At 33.9% G+C, this 26,020-nt stretch overlaps 4 protein-coding genes across 5 annotated transcripts in view; 2 read left to right on the forward strand and 2 right to left on the reverse strand.

Annotated features, from left to right (window-relative positions):
• Nucleotides 1–3,928, forward strand: part of LOC655072 (uncharacterized protein) — a 13,061-nt gene extending 9,133 nt beyond the window's left edge. For both annotated transcript variants that reach the window (XM_008198371.3, XM_008198372.3), the window contains 4 exons: nucleotides 493–612; nucleotides 663–836; nucleotides 893–1,220; nucleotides 3,151–3,928. In XM_008198371.3, the coding sequence (XP_008196593.1) occupies nucleotides 493–612; nucleotides 663–836; nucleotides 893–1,220; nucleotides 3,151–3,662 (1,134 nt within the window). In that variant the 3' untranslated portion in view covers nucleotides 3,663–3,928. The remainder of the gene's footprint in view (nucleotides 1–492; nucleotides 613–662; nucleotides 837–892; nucleotides 1,221–3,150) is intronic.
• Nucleotides 3,718–8,480, reverse strand: LOC655005 (tRNA endonuclease ANKZF1). Its single transcript, XM_961474.4, has 3 exons — nucleotides 8,165–8,480; nucleotides 7,276–8,115; nucleotides 3,718–4,829 (listed from the first exon to the last, which is right to left on the reverse strand). The coding sequence occupies exons 1-3, from the start codon at nucleotides 8,250–8,252 to the stop codon at nucleotides 3,919–3,921; spliced, it is 1,839 nt and encodes a 612-aa protein (XP_966567.1). The 5' UTR covers nucleotides 8,253–8,480; the 3' UTR covers nucleotides 3,718–3,918.
• A 1,310-nt stretch (nucleotides 8,481–9,790) lies between these two features.
• On the reverse strand, nucleotides 9,791–10,542 carry LOC654944 (uncharacterized protein). The gene is made up of 3 exons (XM_961385.4): nucleotides 10,377–10,542; nucleotides 10,096–10,330; nucleotides 9,791–10,043 (listed from the first exon to the last, which is right to left on the reverse strand). The coding sequence occupies exons 1-3, from the start codon at nucleotides 10,540–10,542 to the stop codon at nucleotides 9,935–9,937; spliced, it is 510 nt and encodes a 169-aa protein (XP_966478.2). The 3' UTR covers nucleotides 9,791–9,934.
• A 190-nt stretch (nucleotides 10,543–10,732) lies between these two features.
• Myo31DF (Myosin 31DF) lies at nucleotides 10,733–25,944 on the forward strand. Its single transcript, XM_961299.4, has 5 exons — nucleotides 10,733–10,874; nucleotides 13,589–13,695; nucleotides 15,943–17,417; nucleotides 21,449–22,635; nucleotides 25,388–25,944. Exons 1-5 carry the CDS (start codon nucleotides 10,786–10,788, stop codon nucleotides 25,584–25,586), a joined length of 3,057 nt encoding a protein of 1,018 aa, XP_966392.1. The 5' UTR covers nucleotides 10,733–10,785; the 3' UTR covers nucleotides 25,587–25,944.
• The last annotated feature ends 76 nt before the right edge of the window (nucleotides 25,945–26,020 follow it).

Consider the following 26,020-nt stretch of genomic DNA (forward strand, 5'->3'; position numbering starts at 1 on the left):
AGTATCACTTCAAAGATATTTTTCTAACGGTTGTTTTTCTCCTTGCTATTGCGAGAATCGGGTTCAATTTTTGCATGCAAATTTACAATGAGATTGTGCGTAAATCATGTATTTTTTTTCTCGATCTGTGAAGTATCTTGCGTTTCAACTTTAAGTCAATCAAGTCACAACTTTATCAGGCCAGCGTACAAAAAAAAAACGAGTAAAAACTAAATAAAAATTAAAAAAAACTAGCTTTTTTAAAGAGATGGCTTTTAATTTAGTCTTCACATCAAAAAATTTAGTCCATGTCTGGTAAAACAAATATTTAGCTTAGCAAGTGAGTGTTAAATACCCAAGTAGGTATTATTATTTTTCTTCGCAAATCATATTTAAAAATACAGTGCCATTTACAATTTGTATTGTTTTACTTAGCATTTTCAATATTTTACTTAGAAAATGATTATTATTCACCTGGCAGAACTGGTATCCTTATTTAAGTAATTGTTCAAGGATGATAAATTGTTGAACGAAGCCTTGGATGATGCTTTGAAAGACGAGGAAAACGAGGTTTTACTCGACGAAGAGTTTGAGTCGATTCCGGACGATTGGAGCGGTTTGACACCACCAGATGTAATTATTTTTTTGGTTGTTGGGTTATCACAAGTAACAAAATGTTGTAGGAAAGTCCGACCCAAACGAAACTATTCCTTTTCGGACGAACTGACCGAGAGAAAGAAGACTGGTTCAGGAGACTTAAGGCGGCCACACATAAAGGTGCAAACTTACCGTCAAGTGACACCTGCGAGATTTTGACTGAAAGTGACTACATAAAGTATATGATGATTTTTAATAAAGTAAGAAATTGGACAGTCATTTGTATAAATTCAAATCATGTTTGTTTTTTTTTTAGATTAAGGTCGAAAGTGACGTCCAGTGGATCAATTCTTTGGTCGGTCGAGTCTTTTTCGATTGTTTACGTGACGATAACTTCACTCAAGGAATCAAGGATAAAATCCAGAGTAAATTATCGTCGATTAAGCTTCCATACTTTATTGAAGGTTTGATGGTGACTGAACTAAATTTGGGTAAAACCCCGCCTTTGATTCACAAAGTAACAAAACCGAGCATAGACGAACGCGGGTTGTGGATCGATCTCGACGTAACATACGAAGGTTTAGTCGTTTTAATTTTGCAAACTAAACTCAACTTAATGAAACTGAAGCAGCCACACTCTAACGGTAAGTACGACTTACCTCCCCATTGTTTGAATTTCCATCTTTAACTGATTGACTGTAATAAATTTAACGACGATAGGACCAACTTCCTTTAAATGTTTCATTAAATAAAACGACGAGATGCAACGTTTCGTTTATATAATGAACATCAGCAGGGTAAAAAATACATATAAAAATTCAATAAAACCACAGTTAATTACAGAGGTTTTTACTCGTTCAAATTCTTGGAAGTAAAGAGTAAAAGATGGAATTAACCTGAATGATTGCTAAAAGATTAACAAAATTGGGAATTACAATAACTTAATGACAACAACACACGTACACACTACTCCGTCTTAACACCAACTGAAAGGTGTTATCTTTATGCAAAATGACTAAATGAAAAGTTGAAAATACTTAAATCTAAATTTCTGAAAATATTATTTTAATTCGTCTTGTAATAAAATTCCAAGTATTTGAACAATTACATTTTTAACAATAAATGTGAGAATAGTGTTTAAAATAATATAAATTGATACTTTACTTTTTGATTTTATTTTGCTAAAGATTTGATTTAATTTTTTTTATAGAAAACTAATTTAGGGAATCATGAATTAAACAATTAGTATATAAAATGTTACTTCTGGGCCAGGACATTTGCCAGAAGACGGTCGATGGTCGAGTGTTGGTACCCTTCAAAAATACGCTGACACATCGGCCTACTCGTTTAAAAAAAACAAACGGGTTTACTGTAAAAGCATTATAGAAATTGTTGTTATTCTTATTGTAGTATTCAACGATAGGCAACCAACAACAATGTTATTATTGTTACGTAGGTATAATTTGTTTTTGTAACACAACTTACTTAATTTGAGGTTTTTTTAATTTTGTAATTGTGATATTAAAAAGCTGACATATTTTTATATTATATCTAAATTGTCTTTTAATCTTTATCTAAAAACCATGCCACTCCAACATAAAACAGATTTGCAAAATACCAGCAAAGTTTGGACGTTCGTAACTCAAATTCGTCAAAATTGACTTATTACGTTATTCGGAAGTAAAGTTACCGTTGGGGGCGCCACTGAGCTAGGTCGAAAACAGTAACCATAAATGGCGGGAAAATTTTTATTCGGATATTTTGAGCGTTGTACGAATTTTGAGGCTTCACAATTATTACATTGCCAATACGAAATGACTATTGTATCTTTGGTGGAAGAAACGTATGTAGACAAATTAGAGATGACGAGGAAAACACGAATAACGAATGACTTTTTGGTTCACTTTCTTTATTAGAAAAATATTACAAAGACATTGAAAAGCCTACCTTTTGGCATAATTTACGTTTAACTGTATTAGCAGTTGTTAATCTTAATTGTAGTTTTGTTGATTTATCGAAGTATTTCATGATTTTATCAGTGGAAAAATTCTAACTTAAAATTCACAAACTTCACTAATTTATTGGTTTCTTGAGCCCAACTTTGTGTTCGCTGTGATCCATTACTATAGTCTTTAATTAGACAACTGTTTGATAACACTTTGTAATCAAAATTTAAATCTTTGTCACTTTTTATCCACTTTCAAATTCCAACAATAAACACTTTATACCACGAAAAACAGCAGAACTAAAGTCAAAGCTAGTATTTACCACCACGTACTTTTAAAGTGATTCTCTCCAATGTAAGCAATTAACACTATAAACGCAAAATTGTTAAACAATTTATTAGATGTCAATTAAATGTGGAATTACGAAAATTTCGTTACTGTTTTCGACATAGTTCAAAAGTCATCACCAGAGGGCGTCTAGTTAATTTTATTTCCGAATAGTACTGAACACCCCAATTCTGTTTTTTTAGCCTGATGATGTTATTACATAAACGAAGCGTTGCAACTCGCCGTTTCATTTCAAAGCTATTAAAAAAGTTATTGTTTTATTCCAATTTCCATCTTGCAGAAACGGTAAAAGAACGTTCGGCGATGTTCAATTCCGATCTTGAGGATTCCCCTGAAAGCACCTCTGATGAGGAAACTCCGATTTTCCCCAATCCTCCGGCACTGGATTCCGGTCAAAGCGGGAGCAATACGAGTAAAAAATTCATCAAAATGGTAGACCGCATAGCGGAATCCAAGTTTTTCCAAGCCGCCACCGAATACCGTTATATAAAAAAAGCGATGGAGGGGGTTTCCAACACCGATTTGCGACTTAAAGTCGAGATTAAGGAACTGGTGGGCACTCTAGTTTTGAACATTCCGCCGCCTCCGAGTGACCGTGTTTGGATTGGCTTTCGACCAACCCCCGAGCTGGCTCTGGGGGCGCAACCGATCGTAGGCGAACGCAATATCACGTTTTTGCGGATTACCAGTTGGATCGAGAAGAAGTTGCGTTTGGAGTTCCAGAAATTGTTAGTGATTCCCAACATGGAAGACTTCATTGTACCTGTGATGAGTCCAAAACTACCGGAATAACACGTGATAACACAGTACAGGGCACTTTTCGTCTAGTCTCAATGTGAAAACAACCTTGACGTTCGTAAAATTTTTTTTCAAGTATTTATTTTCGTTCAGTATGAGAAATACAATTTTGTAATTTTCTACCAAAGGACCAAATCTGTGAATTATTGTTAGATATTTTTAGAGAAATTGTTTGACGACTTCCTTGATGGACAATCTAGTGATGCATTTATTTAGTTGATTTTATGGTTATTTTTCCAGTAATAAACTCCTACAAGATTTGTGGATTTTGTAACCGGTGGGCTTTGAGACACTCCACTGAACAAAACCGATTTCCCAAATACTCGAACGGCACTTTCCCGGTCATGTCACAAGCGCATAGGAAACACCGAGTTATCACAGTCCCAGACTGGCTTAAAATCCGTCGTTCGGCGGCCAATGCCCGTTTTTCGCGGTCGCTCAATTTCAAAAACCTCTCCTTTTCCATTTCCTCGCGTCGTTTAATCTCATTTTCCTTCTTTTTGATTTTCTCCTTTTCCTTTTTGAGTTTTCGTTGCGCTTTCTTCTTCTCGGCTAATTCCTCCGGTGTGAGGACATTGGTCGGAATTTGCGCCTTGTTGTAGTTGTATTTATCGGGGAAATCCCGAGCGAATTGTTTCAAACTCTCACGAATTTCCTTACTTTGTGTGCAAGTGTAGGGCGTTTGCTGTTTGTGGTTTTTGGCGCAAGGATTGGCCCCTTTTTCCAGTAGGAAACTAAGAGTTGCGTTTTGTTCGTTCATTGCAGCGATGTGGAGTAAAGTATTCCCGTCATCGTCGACAATTTCATTAAAGTCGTTCACAACGCGGGCCAAAGTCTCAATATCGCCTTTTTGCAACGTTTGGATTAATTCGTGTTTTCGTTGCTCGTTTTGTTTTGTTTTACTTTTTTTCGGTTTGCGTTTCCGTCTTTGTTCGGGTGTTAGCGTATCCTCGAACTCCTGGAGCGAATCGACGAATGAAATTTCGTTGTTTTCAGTCGATAGGTTTAAGACTTCTTCGTCGGAACTTGTTTCATGTGTTACGGGCAGAGGGCGCTCGATTATTTCTCTTGATTTGGCCCTGTCAATGCATGGTGATCTCGTTTTGACCCGTTTAGTGTTTTTCCGACGTGTGAAATATTGAATAGCCGAGTCATACGAGTCTGAAACAAAACTTTAACAGGGAGTGCTCAATTTTTTCCAAAGTAAAAATGCCCAAAATATAGAAATACTTTCCAGCAAAAATTAAAATGAGCATCCGTAATATTTTCTACGGAAAAATGCCAAGGTTTTGGTGCAGGTGCAAATTGTAGTTATTATGTAGTGTATACACTAGTTGTAGAATGCGGTTCAAAACATGGAAAGTGAAGACAAAACTTTTTTGCACGGGATTACATAATGAGGGAATTTCGAAAAAAAATATATAAAACGTCATTTTTCTTAAAAATGCTGTTATATTGCTTTTCAATTTTCTAGGATTATCTTCCCAAAAAAATAGTATCCTTTTTTATATTTTGCATTTAACTCATTAACTTTTTTTTGGCACTTGCGAATGTGATGAAGTTAAGGAAGTAGAGATATTATACTCCAGTATACCGAACTTGATGAACACAGTGATGATAATCTTGATATTGTTTGAAATTCAAAAATTAATTAGTTTTTTTATTACACAATACCTCAGATTTTTACTAAAACTTTTTTTTCCCTTTATTAATTTCCACAACTGAAATCTAAGGATTTTTAATTTATTGTCCTTACCATATTTAATTCAGCTGTTTCAACGTTCATCTTACTTATAGCGCAGTTTCTGTTTACAATAAATTAAGTGCACATTTTAAATCGCTTCCTTTAAACAGTTTTCACAAAGAAGTTATTTTTTTTAAGTAAGCGGACAAACAGTATATAAGTATCAATAAAAATGTATTATTTTTTTACTTTCCTCTTTATCACATTTATTCTTTTGTTGTTTAAGCATAATTATAATTATATTATTTTCTTTTGTTTGGGTTAAGTTGCAGTAGCTTTGGCTAAACTTCACCCATTTATTATTATTATTATTTGACAAATGCTAAGTTTATGCATATAACTTAAAACTCATCTTGCATAATAACTAGGTACTAGTTTCAACATTTTGTTAGTTGTATAAGTTACTGCACTGCATACGATGTTTTTAGTAGTGATTTTAAAAAATGTTACATAAATTTGGGAATTGTGAAATAATTTAATTGAACCGCAAAAGAAAAAAGGAATGCGCCATTTTAAGTTCTTTTGGAAGAAGCAATGGAATTTCTGTTATCACAAGTGACAATCGATCTAACTTAATTGCTCAACAATTAGTTCATCTGATAAATAAATTCTAGCTAACTGAGGTTGATTTAAAAGTTAACGCTGTCGGATAGTTTGGTGAAACTGGCCCTATGACTAATTAAAAATACCGCCATATTGCTATCGTTACCTTATTTCAGGGTACTAATGTATGTATTCTCCTCCTTAAGTTTTACTTTTTTTTACACTTATTAATATACCGACGCTAAAAAGGGTCCGAATTGTAGCACTTTTCCTAAAAGAGCCGTTGTAAGTAACGTTTTTGAAAGTTATACTAAAAAAAAATGATGTTCTTTGAACATTATTTCACTTCAACATTGTGTATGACTCTTAGGAATAAAGTGGCCTTTGTTTTTACGTGAAATTGTCAATCGTTAACTCCTAAAACTCTTAAAATGAAATTTAGGATATCAGCGATCCTTCTATTGCGTGCTCACAGGTGCCTCAAGAATAGACTCGTTTACTGAACACTTATTCTTATACAAAATTTTCTGCTAAATTTGAATCCGAAATTAGTTTTTCGATTTGGAGTTGCCTCAATCATGATCATGAGAGAGACGTCTTTGTGGAAATTTTTGAAAAACTTAAAATTTCCTTTTTATCAAAAGATACTTAATGAATGTGGTTTTTAACGTAAATAAACAAATTTTAGTTTTGAGAAAAGAAAACTGAGAAAATTTAACAACACTACGAGTACAAATGGAAATACGTGTTGAGTGTTAAAGATATCGAAATTATTTTTGCACCAAAAGCTTATCTAAGCGATTAGCTTCATTTTATCTCGATTATGTCTATCTTTTAAGATAAAAAATGTCGCAACTTATCTAAGCTATTAGCTTCATTTTATCTCCATTATGCATACTTCTTTTTTTTAAGATAAAAAAAACGTCACATCTCGAAAATTTCACTAGACAAATATGAAACGTTACAAGAAAACTGCAATTTTCTCAGATATCTTTGGTCAAAATGGAAACTTATGTATTTATTCGTTAAAAGCTACATTCTTTGAGGAATCTCATCCAATCGTATCGGTCCAATTTGGTCACGTGATCAGTTAATCACGCATTTAATGGCGAATTAAATTAATGACGTTTCTGTAAACCAGCTCCAAATCTATAAATACAGGCTGCTCCTCCGACAATCCTACCAACATCTAAATATGAATGTTCCTAGATGATTGGATGATTTTACGTTGCACATTTTTACATTTTTTCCTGTACCTTATTACGTTGGACTGTTTTACTTTGGACAATTTTGAATGCGTTCTTTAAAGAAATAACTTACGATACACTTGAGCCGTTGTCATCTCCGAATGAACTCTCTTAACTTCCGTAAAAGTGGCCCGTCTTGTCGAAAACGGAATAGTCCTTAATCTAGCATCATTTTTATCAAACACGGGGTCGCCACCCCCGAAAAGCACCCCCCGGTTGTAGGGCCCCGAAGCCCTGTATAAAATAAGCGCGCATTCGTCCAACTGCGACTTCCACGTGTCCACAATCCCTCTCACGTGTTGTACTAACGCTTGTTCGTTGTATCGTCTCAAAGACGCCCCTGCACTTTTGGGCCCCGAGCCCCCACTTTTAGCATCACGTGAGGACTGTGCCCCCCCTTGACCGGCCCTCACAGTGTAACAATGGAAGGTTTTGTGCACCACAACTTGGTCGTTATCGAAGACAGCCCCCGCGAAGTGGCCCCCTCCCAGCATCAAAACAGCCCACTTCCTGTTACTCACACAACATTCTTTCAGCCGGGTTTTTAATACTTGGTTTTGTAATTCCTCTTTTTTCCGATAGAGAAGACACGCGTAAATTGAAAACACAGTTCCTTGTTCATTTTGGAGGAAAATCTTGCCTTGAGCTGTGGCAAAACTGTCCAAATTGTCGTCTTTTTCGGAGTCTGAGCCCGAAATGCTGGAAATATCGTCGTGAGTGGTTTTCTCGTCGAATTCTTCTTCGGTTATTGGCGGTTTTTGAAGAAGGGACTGGCGCAGGTTGTAACGGTGCCAATCGAGTTTGTAATGCTCGCGCTGTTGGCACACCTGATCGAATTCTACCCGACAGTAGGAGCAAGCTAGGGAATTTGGTTTTTCCGGAAGCCAGTCTTTCAAAATCGAATTTTCTACATCTGCCAGTGCAATGGTTAAGATTTATTTTGAAAATTGTGACAACAGTACCTTCAGGCTCGTTTTCCAGTAAAATGCTTCTAATTCCAGATTTGACAATTTCGTGGAACTTTTCATCAAAAATTTTCATAAACTCCATCGTGGACTAAATCAGAGACACGACCATCACGACACGATTACAATTATTAGTAAAATAACCTGCAATATTGTGAAATCGCACGGATCTAAAAAATTCACGTGTAGAACTGGTCATCAACACAAAAGTCAATGACAGAACAGCACATCTCTAGAAACAATCATAAACAGAAACATTCAAAACATAACAGTATTGGTCTAGAAAAATTGATTATCAGAAACGTATTTATCTAGAACATCCATCATCCAAAAAAGGTACAACGGCTTTAGTGGGGGGCGAGGGAGGATAAAACCTCATAATTAAAGGTTTACTCAACAGAGGGCACTGTTATAATGGAACATGGCTTCCTAGATATTCAAATTTTAAGTAGCCATGGGCTGAATTTATGATTACTAAAAAAATAAGAAAGCATGTTTCCATGTTTTTATTTAAACAGAAATGTCAAAATTTTCACTTTTATGGATTTTGTGCCTTCTGTCTTTTTAGAGCGTTAATATCGGATATCTAAGGGCCAATAAATCTATCTTGAGTCAAAAACGACATAAACACATAAACTTCAGTGTTATTGATATTAAAAAAAACATTTGTTTTATATAAGTTTGAAATATAGATGTCACTTTCTAAATATCCCTACGAAGTTAAGTAAAATGCTTTTATTTGTAATAGTAAAAGATAGCGGTCATTTCAATATTATCAGAAAGAAAGATAAAACTATATTAAAAGCTTTTGTTACATATTATTTATACTAAATTTGATGTCAAACAGTACATTGACTACTGTTCACAAAAGGGCAACGTAAAACTTATACTCTATTAATAAGTTATCTGACGATATGAAGACTATTATACTCATAACATAACTCATGTCTTTAAGTCGCAAGAAGTCAACTATAATTAAAAAAAAAATTAGTCCCGTCTTAAATTTATTTTTGTGAATGCGTCTTGTATATATTTTTTTAATTTACCTACAACCTACATGTACAGATTGCTATCGCAAGAGAACTTTACCCATATTTTTATTATATTTTTGACGAATGGTACTTGCTTTATTTCTACAAATTCTTTCTTCTAATTGTTTTTTGACATTAGATTGCTAATTTACGCTCCTAAAGTCACAAATGACATTAATCGGGTATTCCTTTTTTTCTATAAGTAATTTGCTACGTTTTTTGAATGGAATCATGTAGTAATAAGTCCTACGCTATATTTTTTTAGAGGGAATCATAAGATAAAAAATTGGGGAATATTGTTTACCGCCTTAGCAGATTATTGCATTATCATTCTATTTTTGAATTTTTCTGTCGGTGATCATTCTGACGCTGACCGTTCTATCAATGCGCGTTTGTAGTGATTATTAATTGTTCCAAACCTATACGTTTCTGTGCATTTATTGTTATGATGCGTTTCTAATAATTTACGGTTCTGTCACTTTACTTTGTTGGATACTGAGGGGTTCTGTCTTGCACGTTTCTGTCTACGGCTTGTTTTGTGAGTGAATCTAGGCTGAATCTCCCGCCAACCGTACAAAGTAAAAGTCCCTAATTGTTATTCAAGAAATTTATTGCCACTCACGGTGTTGTTAATCATAAATAACAAACGTTGTATAATATAAAACAAAAATAGTTTCACTCCTAATACTAAAAATAAATATAAATACTTTTTCTTCCACTTAAACTAATTAAGTAATTAGGAAAATTCGATGTTAATGTTCCTCCAATACATGTAAAAAGCGACTGAGATTCCCATAATGAGTGCAAAAACGTAATTCAGATGGAGAGAGTGCCCCGAGCGTGCCCTAAAACCCAAATAAATCAATCGTTCTACCAACCTTGCGACCAGAAAATTACTTGTATTTATTGGGCGAAAGGGGACTTGGTGGCTGCACCCCCGGCACATCCGAATCCAGATAAACCATCAACCACGTGAAATAAGTCGTAAGAACGCCACAAACGGCCGGTAACCAAACACCACTAAATTTTACGACATTTCTCCAAACGTGGTGATACATCACGTTACCATCTTCGTTGACAGTTTCAAACGTAAACAAACGACGCTCGACAAAAAACTTCTTAACCTCATCATCTGCAACAGTTTTTTGTGCCAATTGTTATTCCTAGTGCTTACCTACGGTGGGCGAAGTAGATTTTCGCCAGAATGACACCCAAAGACAGCACTAGCCCCACTAGTGACAATTTCCACTCGCTCAAGACGGGCTTTTCCGCCCTGAGGTTAGGTCTGTATGACTGTCGCGGCGTCGTTTCGTAAAACTTTTCGCTCAGTCTTTGCCGCAACATTTTCAGGGAATTGTGTAAAACTATATATTTTGTTTATGTATTTTTGACGTTTGGTGATGACGTATCGCCGCCGCCATTGCGCACGTGACCGCAATGTGACCAATCAGCGGCGCGCGATAAGCGCTCTACGTGTGGCAACAAAACATAAGAACATCGCGCGTTGACTCATCATCGGCAGTCAAACAACGGCCGGTGTGAGAATGAGAACATTTCAAACAAACGAACAGTTTTATTAAAATTGAAATGGCAATGCAACGAGAAGTGGGCGTGGGCGACTTCGTCCTTTTGGACAAGATCGATTTGGGCAACTTTATGAAAAATCTAGAGCTCAGGTGAGTTTTCAATTTTTTCGCCAGTTACCTGTCATTAGCGTGACAGGTGGCTTTTGTTTAACAATAACAAAAGAAAAACGGCGACGGCACACTTTGATTCGATTTGCGGTTTTGGCGTCCGATGAGCATTTTACGCTCCGAATTAGGTAACCGCCAATTATATTTCTTCACTCGAATACGAAATTAAATTATTAAAACATTTCTATTTTTTTAATGAGATAAATGAGCGGAACACTACTAAATATTGATATTAGTGATAGGAGAATGTGCACTTTCGTTTGTTTTATGACATAATCGCTGTTATTTCCAGTTTTCCCAGCAAAAATTACGATCAAGTACGCTGTGGTGGGTCATGGGCGGCGATTTAGGTGGGGTGGATGTGCTCAAACAATCGAAATTCCTTTGTTTTTTCGGGTTTATGTTATTAATTAACTTTTGTTTTATTCGACAATTCCAAAATTAGAGTTCGTTGATTCCGCACATGTGTTTAAAACGTGTGTGAACCCCTTAACGGCACAGATGACTTGATTGTAAAAAGTATGTTCTTCATTGTGACACAAACGGATGGCAGTTCCATTAAAATGTCATTTTTACGTCGAATTAGCTCTAATTATGCGTTAATTAAGCCAATAATAAAATAAATAATATTTATCGCGACTTTTATCGCAAATAAAGTTAAATTAACTAGACGTAAGTCTGTAGAGTTTAGTCACAGCTGACTCGATTTGTTTTCTTCTCTGAATCATGATTTTCACCCAGTGATGTCATCGCTGTTTTAATTAATTCACGTTTAGTTATTTTTCTTATTTATCGACTTAATCACTATATGAGCGGAGCTAAGTACCGCAGTATTTACTTGGAAGATAAGGAGATAAGATTAAAAATTATTAAGGAGAAAAGTATAGATTGTCAATTCTGATGAAGTTTAATCGAGATCTTTTGATCTGTGTAGGTGTAGAACAATAAAAGACGTCTGGATATGCGTTTGAAATTTATAATAATTGGAGAATAAATCACATATTTATTATTTACTTGTTGTAGCCGTCACAAGTTAAATTGCCTTTTTGACAGGTGACGTTTATGCACGTTTTTATGATTTGTCTGCGTTTTTTAGCGAATTGTTTTGAGAATATATACGATAATTGCCACACTGGCGATAAAATGTGTATTTCCTTATTCACAGCTACAATTTTAATTGACATTTTTTAGATTAGAGAGTGAGCAAATATACAGGTTGATTCAAAATTGTAGAACCAACTTTCGTCTGATAATGACAAACAATTATATATTTCCATTTTGTTTTCTTTAGGTATTGCTCTCTGAATTTGCAAGTTTGTTAGATCTTTTATTTACCATAAGCACGGAGGACTATCACTTAGAAAACGAAACAAGATATATACAAAATCTGAACCCTAACAGATTGAGATAAACTGACCATTAAAATTTTCTTAAGAAACATGAAGAAAATATTATTTAATTATTTAAAATTTAGAATCTGCGCTTTGTCTCATTTTGTAAAACGCTGAAAAATTTAATTCTCTGCAATTTACTTTTTTTTTGTATCTTCAACCGTATTTCCAGCGTTTTGTCGACGGTGCGCAAAGAATTATCGTTTAGAATTATTAATTTGCGATCCACCCACGAACGCTGCGAATACGGTTGAAGATACAAAAAAAATGTAAGGTACAAAGTTGTAAAGAATTAAATTTTCTACAAAAAAGTCCGCAGCATCATATTTTTATCTTCAACGGTTTAAGTATAAATTAACTTTCCAAAACTTGACCATCGTCAAAATGAAGCAAATCCATCGCTTGTGCGTCTTTAAACGACTTTGGGGCTTAACTGGTTTAACGTAGTGATATGGTCTCGCGGATTTTTTTGTAGGAAAATTAATTCTCTACAACTTTTTTCCTAACATTTTTCTTGCATCTGTAACCGTATTCGCAGCGTTTTGAAAAATATGAACAGAGTACAAATTAGTGAATATTAGTTAAATATTTAAAAAAACTTCAAACTTTACGATAAAACTTTTGCATTATATTTATGTCTTATTAAATTATTTGTCGTAAAATGTCAAAGCCTCCTACAACGATACTGACATTTAATTTGTTTGAGAAATAATTTTATTTTATTCAAAATAACTAATTCGCTGTTTAAATTTACAAACTCTTATTTAAAGTATAGAGGGTGTTTACAATACAGGCTTGTTCTTTTACTTTGGTTTAATAGTCCAATCATGTGTCTTATTATTCGCCCCGATGTCTCTTTTTACGATCCTTTTATGGAGACGCGCATTAATAAAACTTTTAAGGCGGCCGGAAACCTAAAATATTTTATGTTGCCTTATCTTCGTATTATTTGATAATTATAAGAGGATTTTTGTTAATAAACCTGTACGGTTTTACATTCTTTCATGTAGGAAATTAACAAGATGTCACGTCCTCACGATAAAATAACAGTAAAAAAAAGACAAAAGCGAACGGAAGGAGGAAACAAGGGAATTGATTAGTTTGCAAAGGACAAGAAAAGGCACTTACATGCCTGAATAACTCGTCGAAAGTGTGAAAATAATGTCGTCATGCGACATTAATAACACACCCGTGATCTAAAATTGGAAAGGGCGCAAATTGAACCGAATATAAACGCACAAACACTAAAATATACAAGTTGCGTGGCCTCATAAACCACATTCTCTCTTATTTATTTTTTTGCAGATTCAAACATGGCAAGATTTACACCTACATTGGCGAGGTATGCGTTTCGGTAAATCCCTACAAAACGATGAATATCTACGACCAAAAATTCATCGATCAATATAAAGGTAATTGCGATTTTCTTAATCTAGCCTTGGCTCGTTATCAATTATGTTAAAAGCCACACCATGATAACAAATTCGTCACGCGAAAATGTCGCCAATTTTTCCACGATTTTTGGTGGAGGATTCAATGACCCGCTACTGTTGTTATGAAAACAATAATTTCAAATATCTTTACTTCATCCTTTTAAACTGATGATTTTTATCTGGTCGCCTGTGAATTTCGCGTGATCAGAAATGCCGCTTTATTGAACTAATGACAGATATTCAGACATCGAATATTACCATTCGGAAGTAAGCTATAATTAAAAGTGTTTTCTTGCTCATTGAACATTTTAGTTGCTTTTTAACCGACAATTTGTGAATTTTACAACTGACACTTTTGACATTTATTGACAGCCAATTCATTTGAGTAGAGCGGCACAAATTTTATTACATGTAAAACAATTTCAAAGTTGACTAGATGAATATAATTTTAACATACCTTGTATATTAAATTCAGATGAGTAAACTATATTTTAAAAAACATTAAATGGAATTCACGTTGTTCTTTAAAAGACGTTAAATGTAATTCAAATTTGTATTTTGTATATCTGAAAGTGGTCACTTTTGGGCTTAAAAATCAAAAAAGTATTCTGGTTGACATTATTTTGTGAACAAAGTATTATTTACTTCTAAAATCTTCAGGATTGCCAACTGTCAAATTACAAGGCTACTATGATTTTTTTAAAATGATCAAAAAATTGTTAGATCACAGTTTTTTTCGAACGGAATGATCCTGTTTTTTCAATGGCAATCAAAAGAACATCGGGTTTTATGGATACTTTATCAACATCTGGCTATATCTCTTACAGTTTTTGAAATAATCGCCAAAAAAATGGAATTTTGACTCATTATGATCATTACGTAAACTTTCGAAAAATACGAAAAATAAGTTGTACTATTAATTAAAAGAAATATTTGATTTTTACACCATTTTCATTCAAGAAGTCCAAAATTCGATGGCAGATTAACTGAGTTACTTTACATAATTCACTAAGTTATAATAAACTATAAAAAAATATTATTGCTTTACTGCTTATTCGATAATAAATCAGCTAAAAATTAAATAAAATGTTGAAGTTTGTCAGTAATTGCTGACCATTTTGCAAAGTCTACTTGATTAACGATGAAAATTATAAAGTAAAATAACGTTTTTGTTATTATTTCAAAAACTGTAAGAGATAGGTATAATACGTGTTATAAAAGTCATCTCAGTGTAGTGTTCTTTCGTTTCATTTGAAAAAACTGAGTTATAGCCGTTTCTTGATAACTATATTTTGAAAAAATCATACTAGCCTTGAATTTTGACTGTGGGCAATTTTGAAAATTCTAGAAGGCTCTCCAAACCTTCGGTTATTGAATGCAAAGAAAAATATGCTGTGATATTTTAAGTAAATTTCTGCTAATAAAAATTTTGAACAAAAAATTAACATTCATAAAGTCCATTCGGAATTGAAATCAGTTGTCAAATTGTTTCAACGTTGGCAATTCCATTTAAAGTTAGTCGTCCAGGTTTCGTTCCTATGGCAATGTGACAGGGTTCCAACATAATTACAAAATTTTTGACAATTGATTAAAAAAACATGAAGTTTATTTATATACAAAAATTATGACAGATAAGTAGCAATAATTTAATTTTATAAATTTTACTCAATTTGAGAAGGCGTATTCAAAAAATTCAATAAAAATAAGAACAAAAGTTGGCGCCAATTTCTCGTACTTTCGGAAATTCAGTCTTTTTCAAAATAATTTAGTTGAACTCCGAATGGCCGTTTTAGGTTGCGTACAAAAATCCAAAGCTGTAGCTGTATTGGAAGTTTAAATTTCTAAAGTATGTCCTAAAAGAATAATTCTGTATATAGGTATTTAATTACAATGTATTCTGAATTTTATAGTGGACGTTGCCTGAAATATATCTGAAAAAAGCGAAAACTCACTGCTTATGTTTTCCGAAATATAATTTACAGCTTCTGAATTACAAAAATCGGAGGTACTCACTCATTTTTTTCTGAAAAACATTACTAATCTAATTTCTGTAATACAGTTGAAAAAAGGCGTGGAGGTTCTGACAAATTACAAAACAAATATTTCAGTAGCAATCAGCGCATTGGCGACTCGTCTGTTATAAAAAAAGGGTGTTGGCGCGACCTTTTCGTAAAGTTCACTTGCCATTGTTCTCTTTTTCCCAGCGTAATAATTTTTTATAAATAGGTCGCGAGCTGTTCGAAAACCCTCCTCACATCTTCGCCATCGCCGACGCCTCTCACAAAGTCATGCAGCAGCAAGGCAAGGACACTTGTATCGTAATCAGCGGCGAATCAGGAGCCGGAAAAACAGAAGCCTCGAAAATAATAATGAAATATATCGCGGCCGTGACGAACAAAGACGGCCAGAAGGAGATCGAACGCGTGAAGAACGTCCTTTTGCAATCAAACTCGATTCTAGAAGCGTTCGGAAACGCAAAAACCAACCGCAACGACAATTCCTCGCGTTTTGGGAAGTACATGGACATCCATTTCGATTTCAAAGGCGACCCGATCGGCGGACACATCAACAAGTATCTGCTCGAAAAATCCCGAGTGATTTACCAGCAAGCCGGCGAGAGGAACTTCCACAGTTTCTACCAGGTTTTGGCGGGCGCTGGCGACGATCTTTTGAGGAAACTGCACTTGAGTCGCAACAGTGATGACTATTTTTACGTCAAACAGGGGAAAGCCGCCAAAGTCGACACGATCAATGACCGAAATGACTTCCGGGATGTGAATTCGTCACTGAACACGTTGCAGTTCTCGAAGGAAGCGCAAGAAACTCTATGGAGGGTTGTGGCAGCGATTTTGCATCTTGGAAATTTGGAATTTGTTACAGACGGTGACAATAAATTGCAAATTAAGAACAAGAAATCGCTCGAAATAATTTCGGAGCTGCTTCAAGTGCAGAAAAACGAGCTAAATTCGGCGCTTTGTGAGCGCGTGATTGCCGCCAGAGGCGACATTATGAGGAAGGAACACACCGAAGCTGAGGCGCTTTACGGACGCGATGCCCTAGCTAAGGCCATTTACGAGCGACTTTTCGGTTGGATTGTCGAGAAAATCAACTCGGCGATCGCCATCGACGAGAAAAACTATTCGAAAAACTACAAAAGCTCGCTGATTGGAGTGTTGGACATCTACGGGTTTGAGATTTTCGACAACAACAGTTTCGAGCAGTTCTGTATCAACTACTGTAACGAGAAGTTGCAGCAGTTGTTTATTGAACTTGTCCTGAAGCAGGAGCAAGAGGAGTATAATCGCGAAGGCATCGAGTGGCAAAACATCGATTTCTTCAACAATCAGATCATTTGTGAGCTTGTTGAAGCGCCACATAAGGGGATTTTGGCGATTATGGATGATGCGTCGAAAATGACTGCCGAGAAAGTTACTGATGAGCTTTTACTAGAAACGATGGATAAGCAGTTGAAAAATCATAAGCATTATACGTCGAGACAACTCAAACCGGCTGATAAAAATATGAGGCATAAGATCGATTTTCGGATAACACATTATGCGGGTGATGTCACCTATTGTGTAACGGGATTTTTGGATAAGAATAAGGATACGCTCTTCCAGGATTTTAAACGGTTAATGTTTAATTCCAACGATTCGAATTTGAAGGAGATGTTCCCAGAAGGCTCGCAACACATTTCACAGGTAAGATAGATAAAAAAGGGCTGTTTTATACTTGTTACGGCACTTGAAAATGTATACTTTTTGTGCAACGTGCGAGTAACGTAATACAGTGGTTTGCAAACGAAATTTTACATCAAAAATATTTCCTTTTAAATAGTATCTGTACATATAGTACTTATAACACCGATTTGTAATGATAGATAAAAAGAGCTAAGAAGTTTAGTACCAGGAAATCATTCCAGAACTTCTTGCTTCTTATAAAGCTCTGAAATGTAACATATTTTTCATAAAATTTATTTTTTGGGCTTTGACTTTGCTTTTTTTTCCCAAAAATGTTCTCGCAGTATCGTATTATCAAGTTTATCTAAAGATAGGAATAAGATAAAAAAATGAAATTTTGTACACGATATATTGAGTGATAAAGGATATTGTGTTGCAAAATTGTTAATAAAAATTTACAAAAATTATATTATATGGCCTTCATGGCTTTCACTAACAGTATATTATTATACGTGTTTTATGAGACGATATATATATATGGTTTTGGAGCACGACGAAGGAGTGCCACAATTAAGTCTTATAAAACGAGTGTAATATACTGTTTTTTTCTATTTTTGATGTTTATTTTTGTTTAGTTTTTCCTCAAAATCGGTTCACACTATTTCCTCTTAATTTTGTTAATTATTCGGGCTTTATCAATAAACGACTTAATGCTGTTGACAGATCACAACTTCTAAAAACTTATTAAAAGCTGTTACACAAAAGTTCTCGTTGTGAAACTATTTTTGGTTTCACAATAAACACTTCATGAAACCTATGTAGAAAAAAAAACAAAAATTGTTTTGAGTTTAGAGATCTTTGAATTTTATAATGTAATCTCCATAAGAAGAAAGAAGAGTAAAAGTACTTTTTTTTAAAGTTTGGGCAAATTTTTTATAAGGCATACCTACAATTCAAAAATTACCAACTTATTTGGGATTAAAAAAATGGAAAATGTATTGAAAAATATTTCATTTTTTAGATAAAAATAGCAATTAAATAAAAGTTTTTGTAAACCAATGCCCGGAAATGCTTTTTAAAGAAACTAGAGTCTAGACCCCTCTGAAGATAACGGGCATTGGATTTTAGTTCGTATGTTTGTAGAGGAGAAACCCAGTACAAAAAAGTTGATGTGATTCATAAGCAATAATAAACAAAATTCTTTTACTTTACGGTATTCTGATCTAGAAGCAACAAATTTATAATAATCTCGCAAACTATCAGTCTTTACAGTTCTTCTGTAGAGTTGCTTTGTTGGTCTCATAAAAATCTAATAAAAATTACCACCCATTTTTTTCTGTATTTATTGTACAGACTGATCCGGAAACACTGTCTATTGGCATCCGATTAGAAACTCTTTTGTTAGTATGTAACTTCCAAGACCGCAACAGGATTCGTTTTTTTTCCAAATATCTGATTTAGAATCTTGTAAGTCTACTGGATTGTTATTAACTGGAAGCGTAACCATGTTCCATTGATATCTTTTAAAATTTAAATTTATTATTGCCAACGGATACTGTATTTCTAGATCAGTCTGACTAGGCTACTGTATTGGATTATTACTTGCAGAAAACTATAGAAAAAATGGCAACAGCGCACTTTGATTCTGTATAAAATTGGACTCAAGTGACAAAATTAGTGTCCAAACTAACCCACTAATCAAAAGAGGAAACCAACTGTGAAAAGTGACAGTTAAATACTTAGAGGTCTTTGGAATAATACCATTATCATGTAATTAATTTTCATCGTAAAATCATATCTGGGTCCTTAATTATCAAGACATAGCTTTAACATAGAATCTAAAAAGTATCTTCCTTAAGTCAAAATGTTACAAACCAATAAATCACGCCTTCTGTTTTCGATAGTACAGACTGAACCAGAAGTATTGAGTCTGTTGACAACACTGGACTTAAATTTTTAAGGATACCAATGGAGTACGCTTCCAGTTAACAACAATTTAACATTCTTGTGGGGTTGTACGTCAAAAATTGTCAAGAAAAAGCGAATTACGTGCACAAATACTTTCAAATCTGTTCAGTATTTCTGGATCAGTCTGTACTTGAGGTGACCATATACAGGCTGGCCTAGCTCAGCTCCCGCCTCCTGTAGCTTAGTTAAGTTCTACTTTTGATATTTTGTAGGTGTTATTTATATTATACAGAGTGTCCCAAAAAAATATGACGTCATAATAATATTTTTTAATGGCATGATATTATTTTTAAGTGCACATTAGGATCACTTTCTAGCTTCCTACGTGTCCCTAAAGTTTTTTTTTAAATTAGTTCAGGAATTACTATTAAAAAAAAAAATAAAAACCAAAAAATTAGATGGCAGATTTAATAATTAATAAAAAATAGAAACGGTGCTTTCTTGATAATATTATTAGTACTTGCGTCTTGAACAAGGTCTAACAGATTTATTAATTAAGTTTGATTGATCTGAATTACTACAGGGTGTTTACAATTTATTTTCAAACTTCTTAAACTTTAGAGCCTTTTATTTTGCTTATGTCAAATAATTGAGGCACCGATTACGTCGGTGTCTGGCTTTTTCTCCTAGCTCTAGTAATTTCGCCGTAATTATAACATTTGGAATAGATTTTTTTTTTAAAATGCATGTTAAAGATTTTAAGGTAGTTGGACTTTTTACTCTAGGTTTAATAGTTTCGCCGTAATCGGCAACAAGTGAGTGTTATAACACTATAAATTTGTTATTTTCGAAAACTGAAAATACAAAAATATTGTTTAAAATATCGGTCGGATTTTTGACCTAGCTTTTTAAGATTGCCCAAATTTTGCGATTACAGTGGAGTTTGACATTTTACTATGGATTTAATATTTTTGTAGTAATCTCCTTGTGAAAAATGGCTCGCTTCAGTTTCGCTTAAACTCCTCCTGTTTTACGTATAGATTTTTCGATGCCGATTACGTTGGAGCCGGATTTTTATAAAAAGAGAAAACAATTTGTGAAAAATGTCAGTTTTTATAGTTTTGAAACAGATACTACTAGGTAACATCAGTGGGTATACACTCTCTACTTTTCTTTCTTCTGTTTTTTTATTTTGTTTAAATAATATTGCCTCCCCGTACTGTTTTTTTGGCACTAAAGATTATTGTTATTCGGAAGTAAAATTACCGTTGGGGGCGCCACTGAGCTAGGTCGAAAACAGTAACCATAAATGGCGGGAAAATGTTTATTCGGATATTTTGAGCGTTGTACGAATTTTGGGGCTTCACAATTATTACATTGCCTATGCGGAATGACTATTGTATCTTTGGTGCAAGAAACTTATGTTGACAAATAAGAGATGACGAGGAAAACACGAATAACGAATGACTGTTTGGTTCACTTTCTTTATTGGAAAATTATTACAAAGACATTGAAAAGCCTACCTTTTGGCATAATTTACGTTTAAATGTATCAGCAGTTGTTAATCTTTATTGTAGTTTTGTAGACTTACCGCAGCATTTCATGATTTTTTCAGTGGAAAATTCTAACGTAAAATTCATAACACTTCACTAATTTATTGGTTTCTTGAGCCAAACTTTGTGTTCGCTGTGATCCATTACTTATAATCTTTAATTACACAACTGTTTGATAACACTTTGTAATCAAAATTTAAATATTTTTCACTTTTTATCCACTTTCAAGTTCCAACAATAAACACTTTATACCACGAAAAACTACAGAACCAAAGTCAACGCTGGTATTTACCACCACGTACTTTTAAAGTAATTCTTTCAATTGTAAGTAATTAACACTATACACGCAAAATTGTTGAACAGTTCATTAAATGTCAGTTAAATGTGGCATTACGAAAATTTCTTTACTGTTTTCGACATAGTTCAAAAGTCATCACCAGAGGGCGTCTAGTTAATTTTATTTCCGAATTATAAGTAATAAGAAAAAAAAATTGCAGACCATTGTTTGAAATAAATACGTCAAAATTGTTGCCAACTTAGATTAAAAAATTCTGATAAGTTTTTTTGCTACATCTTCATTAATTTCCTCAGACCACCAAACGCCCCCCAACGGCCGGCTCCCTGTTCAAAACCTCCATGCAAGCCCTCGTCCAGAACCTCTACAGCAAAGAGCCGCACTACGTCCGCTGCATCAAACCCAACGAACTGAAATCCCCGTCGGCCTTCGACGAAGAACGCGTCAAGCACCAGGTCAGCTACTTGGGTCTGGTGGAAAACGTGCGCGTCCGTCGCGCTGGTTTCGCCTACCGTCAGCGTTACGACCTCTTCCTCAAACGCTACAAAATGATCTCACAGTTCACGTGGCCCAACTTCCGTTCCGGCACCGATAAAGACGGCGTTTGCGTCATAATGGACGAACGCAAATTCAGCGATGACGTAAAATACGGCAAAACGAAAATATTCATTCGCTCGCCGAAAACGCTATTCGCACTGGAAGCGGCGCGAAATGACCTCATCCCCGGCATTGTGACTTTGATTCAGAAAACGTGGCGCGGCTACGTCGCCAGGCAACAGTACAAGAAGATGAGGGCCTTAATGACGATGATTCAAGCGTATAGGTTGAAGAAAATGCGCGTTTATGTGAACGCACTCCAGGCGAAGTTCGCAAACGCGAAACGAATGAAAGACTTCGGGAAGAGCGTCATGTGGCCAGCGCCGCCCGTGTCGCTGCAGAAGACAACACGCACTTTGAAGCAGATTTACAATCGCTGGAGGGCCTTCATGATACTTAATAAAATCCCGAGGGCCGAGTGGCCCGAAATGAAAATCAAGGTGGCCGCGGCCAGTGCCTTACTCAACAAACGGCCGACTTACGGACTCAACAGAAGGTGGGAGGGTAATTATCTTGCCACGCATTCTGAAAATAACAATTACACGACGTTCAACGATGCGGTTAATAACTTGAAAAATGGCCAACACTTTGGAAAAGTGCTGTTTTCGTCGTTCGTTACGAAATTCAACAAGTTTAATAAGTGTGCAGAGCGAGTGATTCTCGTTACTGATCTGGCGATTTTCAAGCTTGATTCGTTGAAGTTCAGGAATATGAAAGAAGGGACGGCTGTTAAGGACCTGACAGGGATTAGTGTCAGTCCGGGACAGGATCAATTGATCGTTTTACATTGTTTGGGTGGGAATGATTTAGTTGTGTCGTTGCATTCGATGAAGCAAGAGGATCGGATTGGGGAATTGGTTGGGATTGTCTCCAACACATATTTCAAGTAAGTTTTTATTTGGCTAGTGTTGCCAATTGTGCTACCTGCATATTATCACAAGAGCTTGGTAAAAATTACTATAATTCTCCACATAGAAACATAAAAAATAAAAATGCAAACAGACTGATACCTAGAGAGTAGGTTTAAAACAATGAATAAAATTCATGTTTGTTATAGCTTATTTTTCAAAAAAATTCTCGGATGAGGTCGATTTTATTTTTATCTGTGTTTTTATTTTGACATAAGACATGTTTCAAAATTTATGACATCACTAATATTTTGATTTTTTAATTTTTTTAAATGGCAACAAACATTTGTGTTTACAGTAAGTATGATAACTTAAAAAAAAATAAAGTAAAAAGAATTGAATAGTTATTTGTTTTAAGAGTTTAAATCGGACGCTTTATTTCCGAGAGGAATATTAAACCACGAGTGTAAACGAGTGGTTTATCATTCACGAGGTGAAATAAATGAACCGATTTACACAAAAACGAGTTGAATACAACATTTTATTTTTCGAATTAGACTGAACAAGGATTAAAATTGCTTTAAATCTTAAAAATAATCCGATGTTTTATATTGAGAAATGTCAAACAGTTGTTGAAAGAAGAAAAACCTTAAATTTTGACAGTGGTGTCGAAGAATAAAATATTTTAAATCAAATAAAAAAGTTGTGGAGAATTTTACACAAGGTGGTTTAGTTTTCTGTTCTGATTGTTTTTTTTTGTTTTTAGGTCTCGTAGTAAGTGTTTTCATGTTAATTATTATCTTAAAAATATTTAAAAATGGTCTCTCTTTATAAAATAAAGCAGTAATAGGATTTTTGATTTCTCGACTTATTATTTTTTCTCGAAACCTGAGAAATTGTTAAGCAAATGCAAAATAAAATAACCTTTATCAATGATCATTATGTGTTATTCAATTTTGTTAAATTAAAAATAGACATTTTTCTAACAAAACCAGAACTATCTAAATTAGACTTCTTTCCTTTAAATAATTACAGTTTTTCAATTTGCAAAGAATAAAAAAATAGGTAAGCAACATTAACAGGAAATACTTTAATAATAAAAACAAAAATATTCAAAATACGCGATGAATTTGAAAGAGACGAATCATCATAATGATGTTAGTAAAGGTTCTATAAGAAGTCAAAATAACTCAACTTGCCTTATTCGAATGTTTGTAGTTTTTGGGGTATGAGGAAGTAAAACTTACACTTAGCCCAGAAATATTCGTCGAAAAAATGCAATGTAAACAAAGTTTTTGTCTTGTGAGTATTTTGTTACCAAGTTTACAAGGCGAATAGTCGGTGACATTTGAGAGAATTATATTCGGTAGTATTTTCAAAAAATAAAAATAAATAACCTTTCTTTATCAATTTTTCAATGTAATGACATTTTTTCTGTAGCTCTTTAATCTCTTTTTAGCAGCCTAAGAGGTTTTTATAGTTGCGCCTAAAATTTAAATTTATTCGACGACCAAAATCGTCTATATCTTAGAAGCTATAAACATTCATTTTGAGCTCATAACCTAATCCCATAACATATTTTCAAAACTATAAAAATAACCCTGTTGATTAGCTTATTTCTCGCTTTGAGCAAAAACTAAAATGACAAAGTTTTGCGTAATCATTAAAAATAAGTCGTTAATATATTTTTTGTTTCTTTTATTATCATCAAAAAGATAGAGAAGTGTACTATCAAAAACAGTAAACATAAATGTCAGTTTCCATTTGAAAAAAATGTTACTCAAAAACCAATGACTGCTGTGGTGTGAAAATTTTGCATTTCTAAAAATAAAATCGACCTTTCGAGGATTTTTTTAAACTTGACTCGTAACAAAATTTTATGCGTTATCTTAAACTCACTCTGTATAAGCTGATTGAAAAAAGTTAGGGATATTACTTAATTTTATTAAAAAAAAAATAAAAAAATCCGCATGCAGATGTATGTTTTAAAATACCAATACCCCTAACTTTTTTCGATCAGTTTATTTATTGTACTATACACTAATAATAAAAAAAGCGTAATCAAATAATTCAATTTTCTAGAGCATTTTCCAAGTTTAAAATCTGAACTCTTTTGGATAGTTTGTAAACCCATTTTTAGACCCCTTTCAGATCTTTCCTTACAATAATAATTTTCTTAACTCTACAAATAGTTTTTAACTTGTATTAAAATAATAGTTATCAAAATTTATCAAACTAAAGAATCAAATAATAAAATTTCGAACGGTAATATTTAATTAGAATAATTTTTTTCACTCAGTTTGCACTAGTTTATCAACCACAAAGAAAAAAAATGATCGCATAATACAAGACGCTAAAGAGATTGTTTATCTACGAGTGAAAAAATTAAATTCAAGAGTGAACTTATTTCACGACTAAAAAATAATATATTAAAAAACAAGTTTTACAACATTATTTTTGAAACACACTTTTAAGTTTCAAAAAGTTGTGTAATTGTTTTGCCGTTTTTAAACAAAAATCTTGGATGAAATTTTTACTTTTAAAATTAAAGACATTACCAATGGTCACAAGAATCCTTAAATCGATTAAATAAAAATTATTGTTTAAAAACAATATAAGGGCAATTACAAAAATAGTATAAAAAACTCTTTTCATAAGACCTTGAAGCACTCATTCTTTAAAATAACTCGTGGCTAACGTTACTCGTTTTTTAAACTTAAATTCGTAATTCAATTTCTCCAAATATTTTCCAAAAATAAAAATATTTTTAACTTTGGCCAATTTGTGCAGGTTCAAGGGAACGGATCTTCCGGTCACCGTCAGCAAAACCATTACCTGTTCACTGGGTGGGAAAAAGCGTGTAATTACAATCAACGTGACTTCCGAGGTACAAACGCCAACGTTCAAGAAGGACGGAAATAACATTGCGTATTTGTTACCGACAAGTTTTGCCGTTGTGGAAAACGGTCGTGATTTTATCAAGCATTAATTCGTGCCTTTTTTACAAGATGGTTCAGATTTATATGTATACAAACAACGAATTTGTTGCTTTTTATGTACTTAAATGTGCGATCTTTGAGATCATATGTGTTGTCATCAGTTTGAAATTTTATTTTAAATGTCGTGTTACGTAGTTTTATGAATTTATATATCGTTGTTAATCATTCCACGATGGCATTTTGTTGATTCATTATTTTCTACTAAAAGTATTCGCATCTGGTATTATGTAAAAGTGATTGTTGTATTTATTTGTATATACAAGTGCCATTTTTTGTTTATATTTTTGTATCGATTTTGGATACATAGTCAAGCTAAAGTACGTGCCTTAATAAAAAAAATTAACAAACTTTCGGCGTTTTATTCCACTTGTTAATAAACCCAATACAAATTTCTTTACCAGCATTGTACGCCAAGTTGTATAAC

The sequence above is a fragment of the Tribolium castaneum genome, chromosome 6 (genome assembly GCF_031307605.1).
Source record: "Tribolium castaneum strain GA2 chromosome 6, icTriCast1.1, whole genome shotgun sequence".
NCBI lineage: Eukaryota > Metazoa > Arthropoda > Insecta > Coleoptera > Tenebrionidae > Tribolium > Tribolium castaneum.

Excerpts from the sequence above, each read along its gene's own strand:
- LOC655005 (XM_961474.4), bottom strand. The coding sequence starts at position 8,252 with ATGGAGTTTATGAAAATTTTTGATGAAAAGTTCCACGAAATTGTCAAA. Across the intron at positions 8,116-8,164 it reads ACTGGAAAACGAGCCTGAAG|ATGTAGAAAATTCGATTTTG; the intron begins GTACTGTTGTCA and ends TTGCACTGGCAG. Across the intron at positions 4,830-7,275 it reads GACAACGGCTCAAGTGTATC|ACTCGTATGACTCGGCTATT; the intron begins GTAAGTTATTTC and ends GTTTTGTTTCAG.
- LOC654944 (XM_961385.4), bottom strand. The coding sequence starts at position 10,542 with ATGTTGCGGCAAAGACTGAGCGAAAAGTTTTACGAAACGACGCCGCGA. Across the intron at positions 10,331-10,376 it reads GAAAATCTACTTCGCCCACC|ATGATGAGGTTAAGAAGTTT; the intron begins GTAGGTAAGCAC and ends AAACTGTTGCAG. Across the intron at positions 10,044-10,095 it reads CTTTCGCCCAATAAATACAA|GGCACGCTCGGGGCACTCTC; the intron begins GTAATTTTCTGG and ends TTTGGGTTTTAG.
- Myo31DF (XM_961299.4), top strand. The coding sequence starts at position 10,786 with ATGGCAATGCAACGAGAAGTGGGCGTGGGCGACTTCGTCCTTTTGGAC. Across the intron at positions 10,875-13,588 it reads ATGAAAAATCTAGAGCTCAG|ATTCAAACATGGCAAGATTT; the intron begins GTGAGTTTTCAA and ends ATTTTTTTGCAG. Across the intron at positions 13,696-15,942 it reads ATTCATCGATCAATATAAAG|GTCGCGAGCTGTTCGAAAAC; the intron begins GTAATTGCGATT and ends TTTTATAAATAG.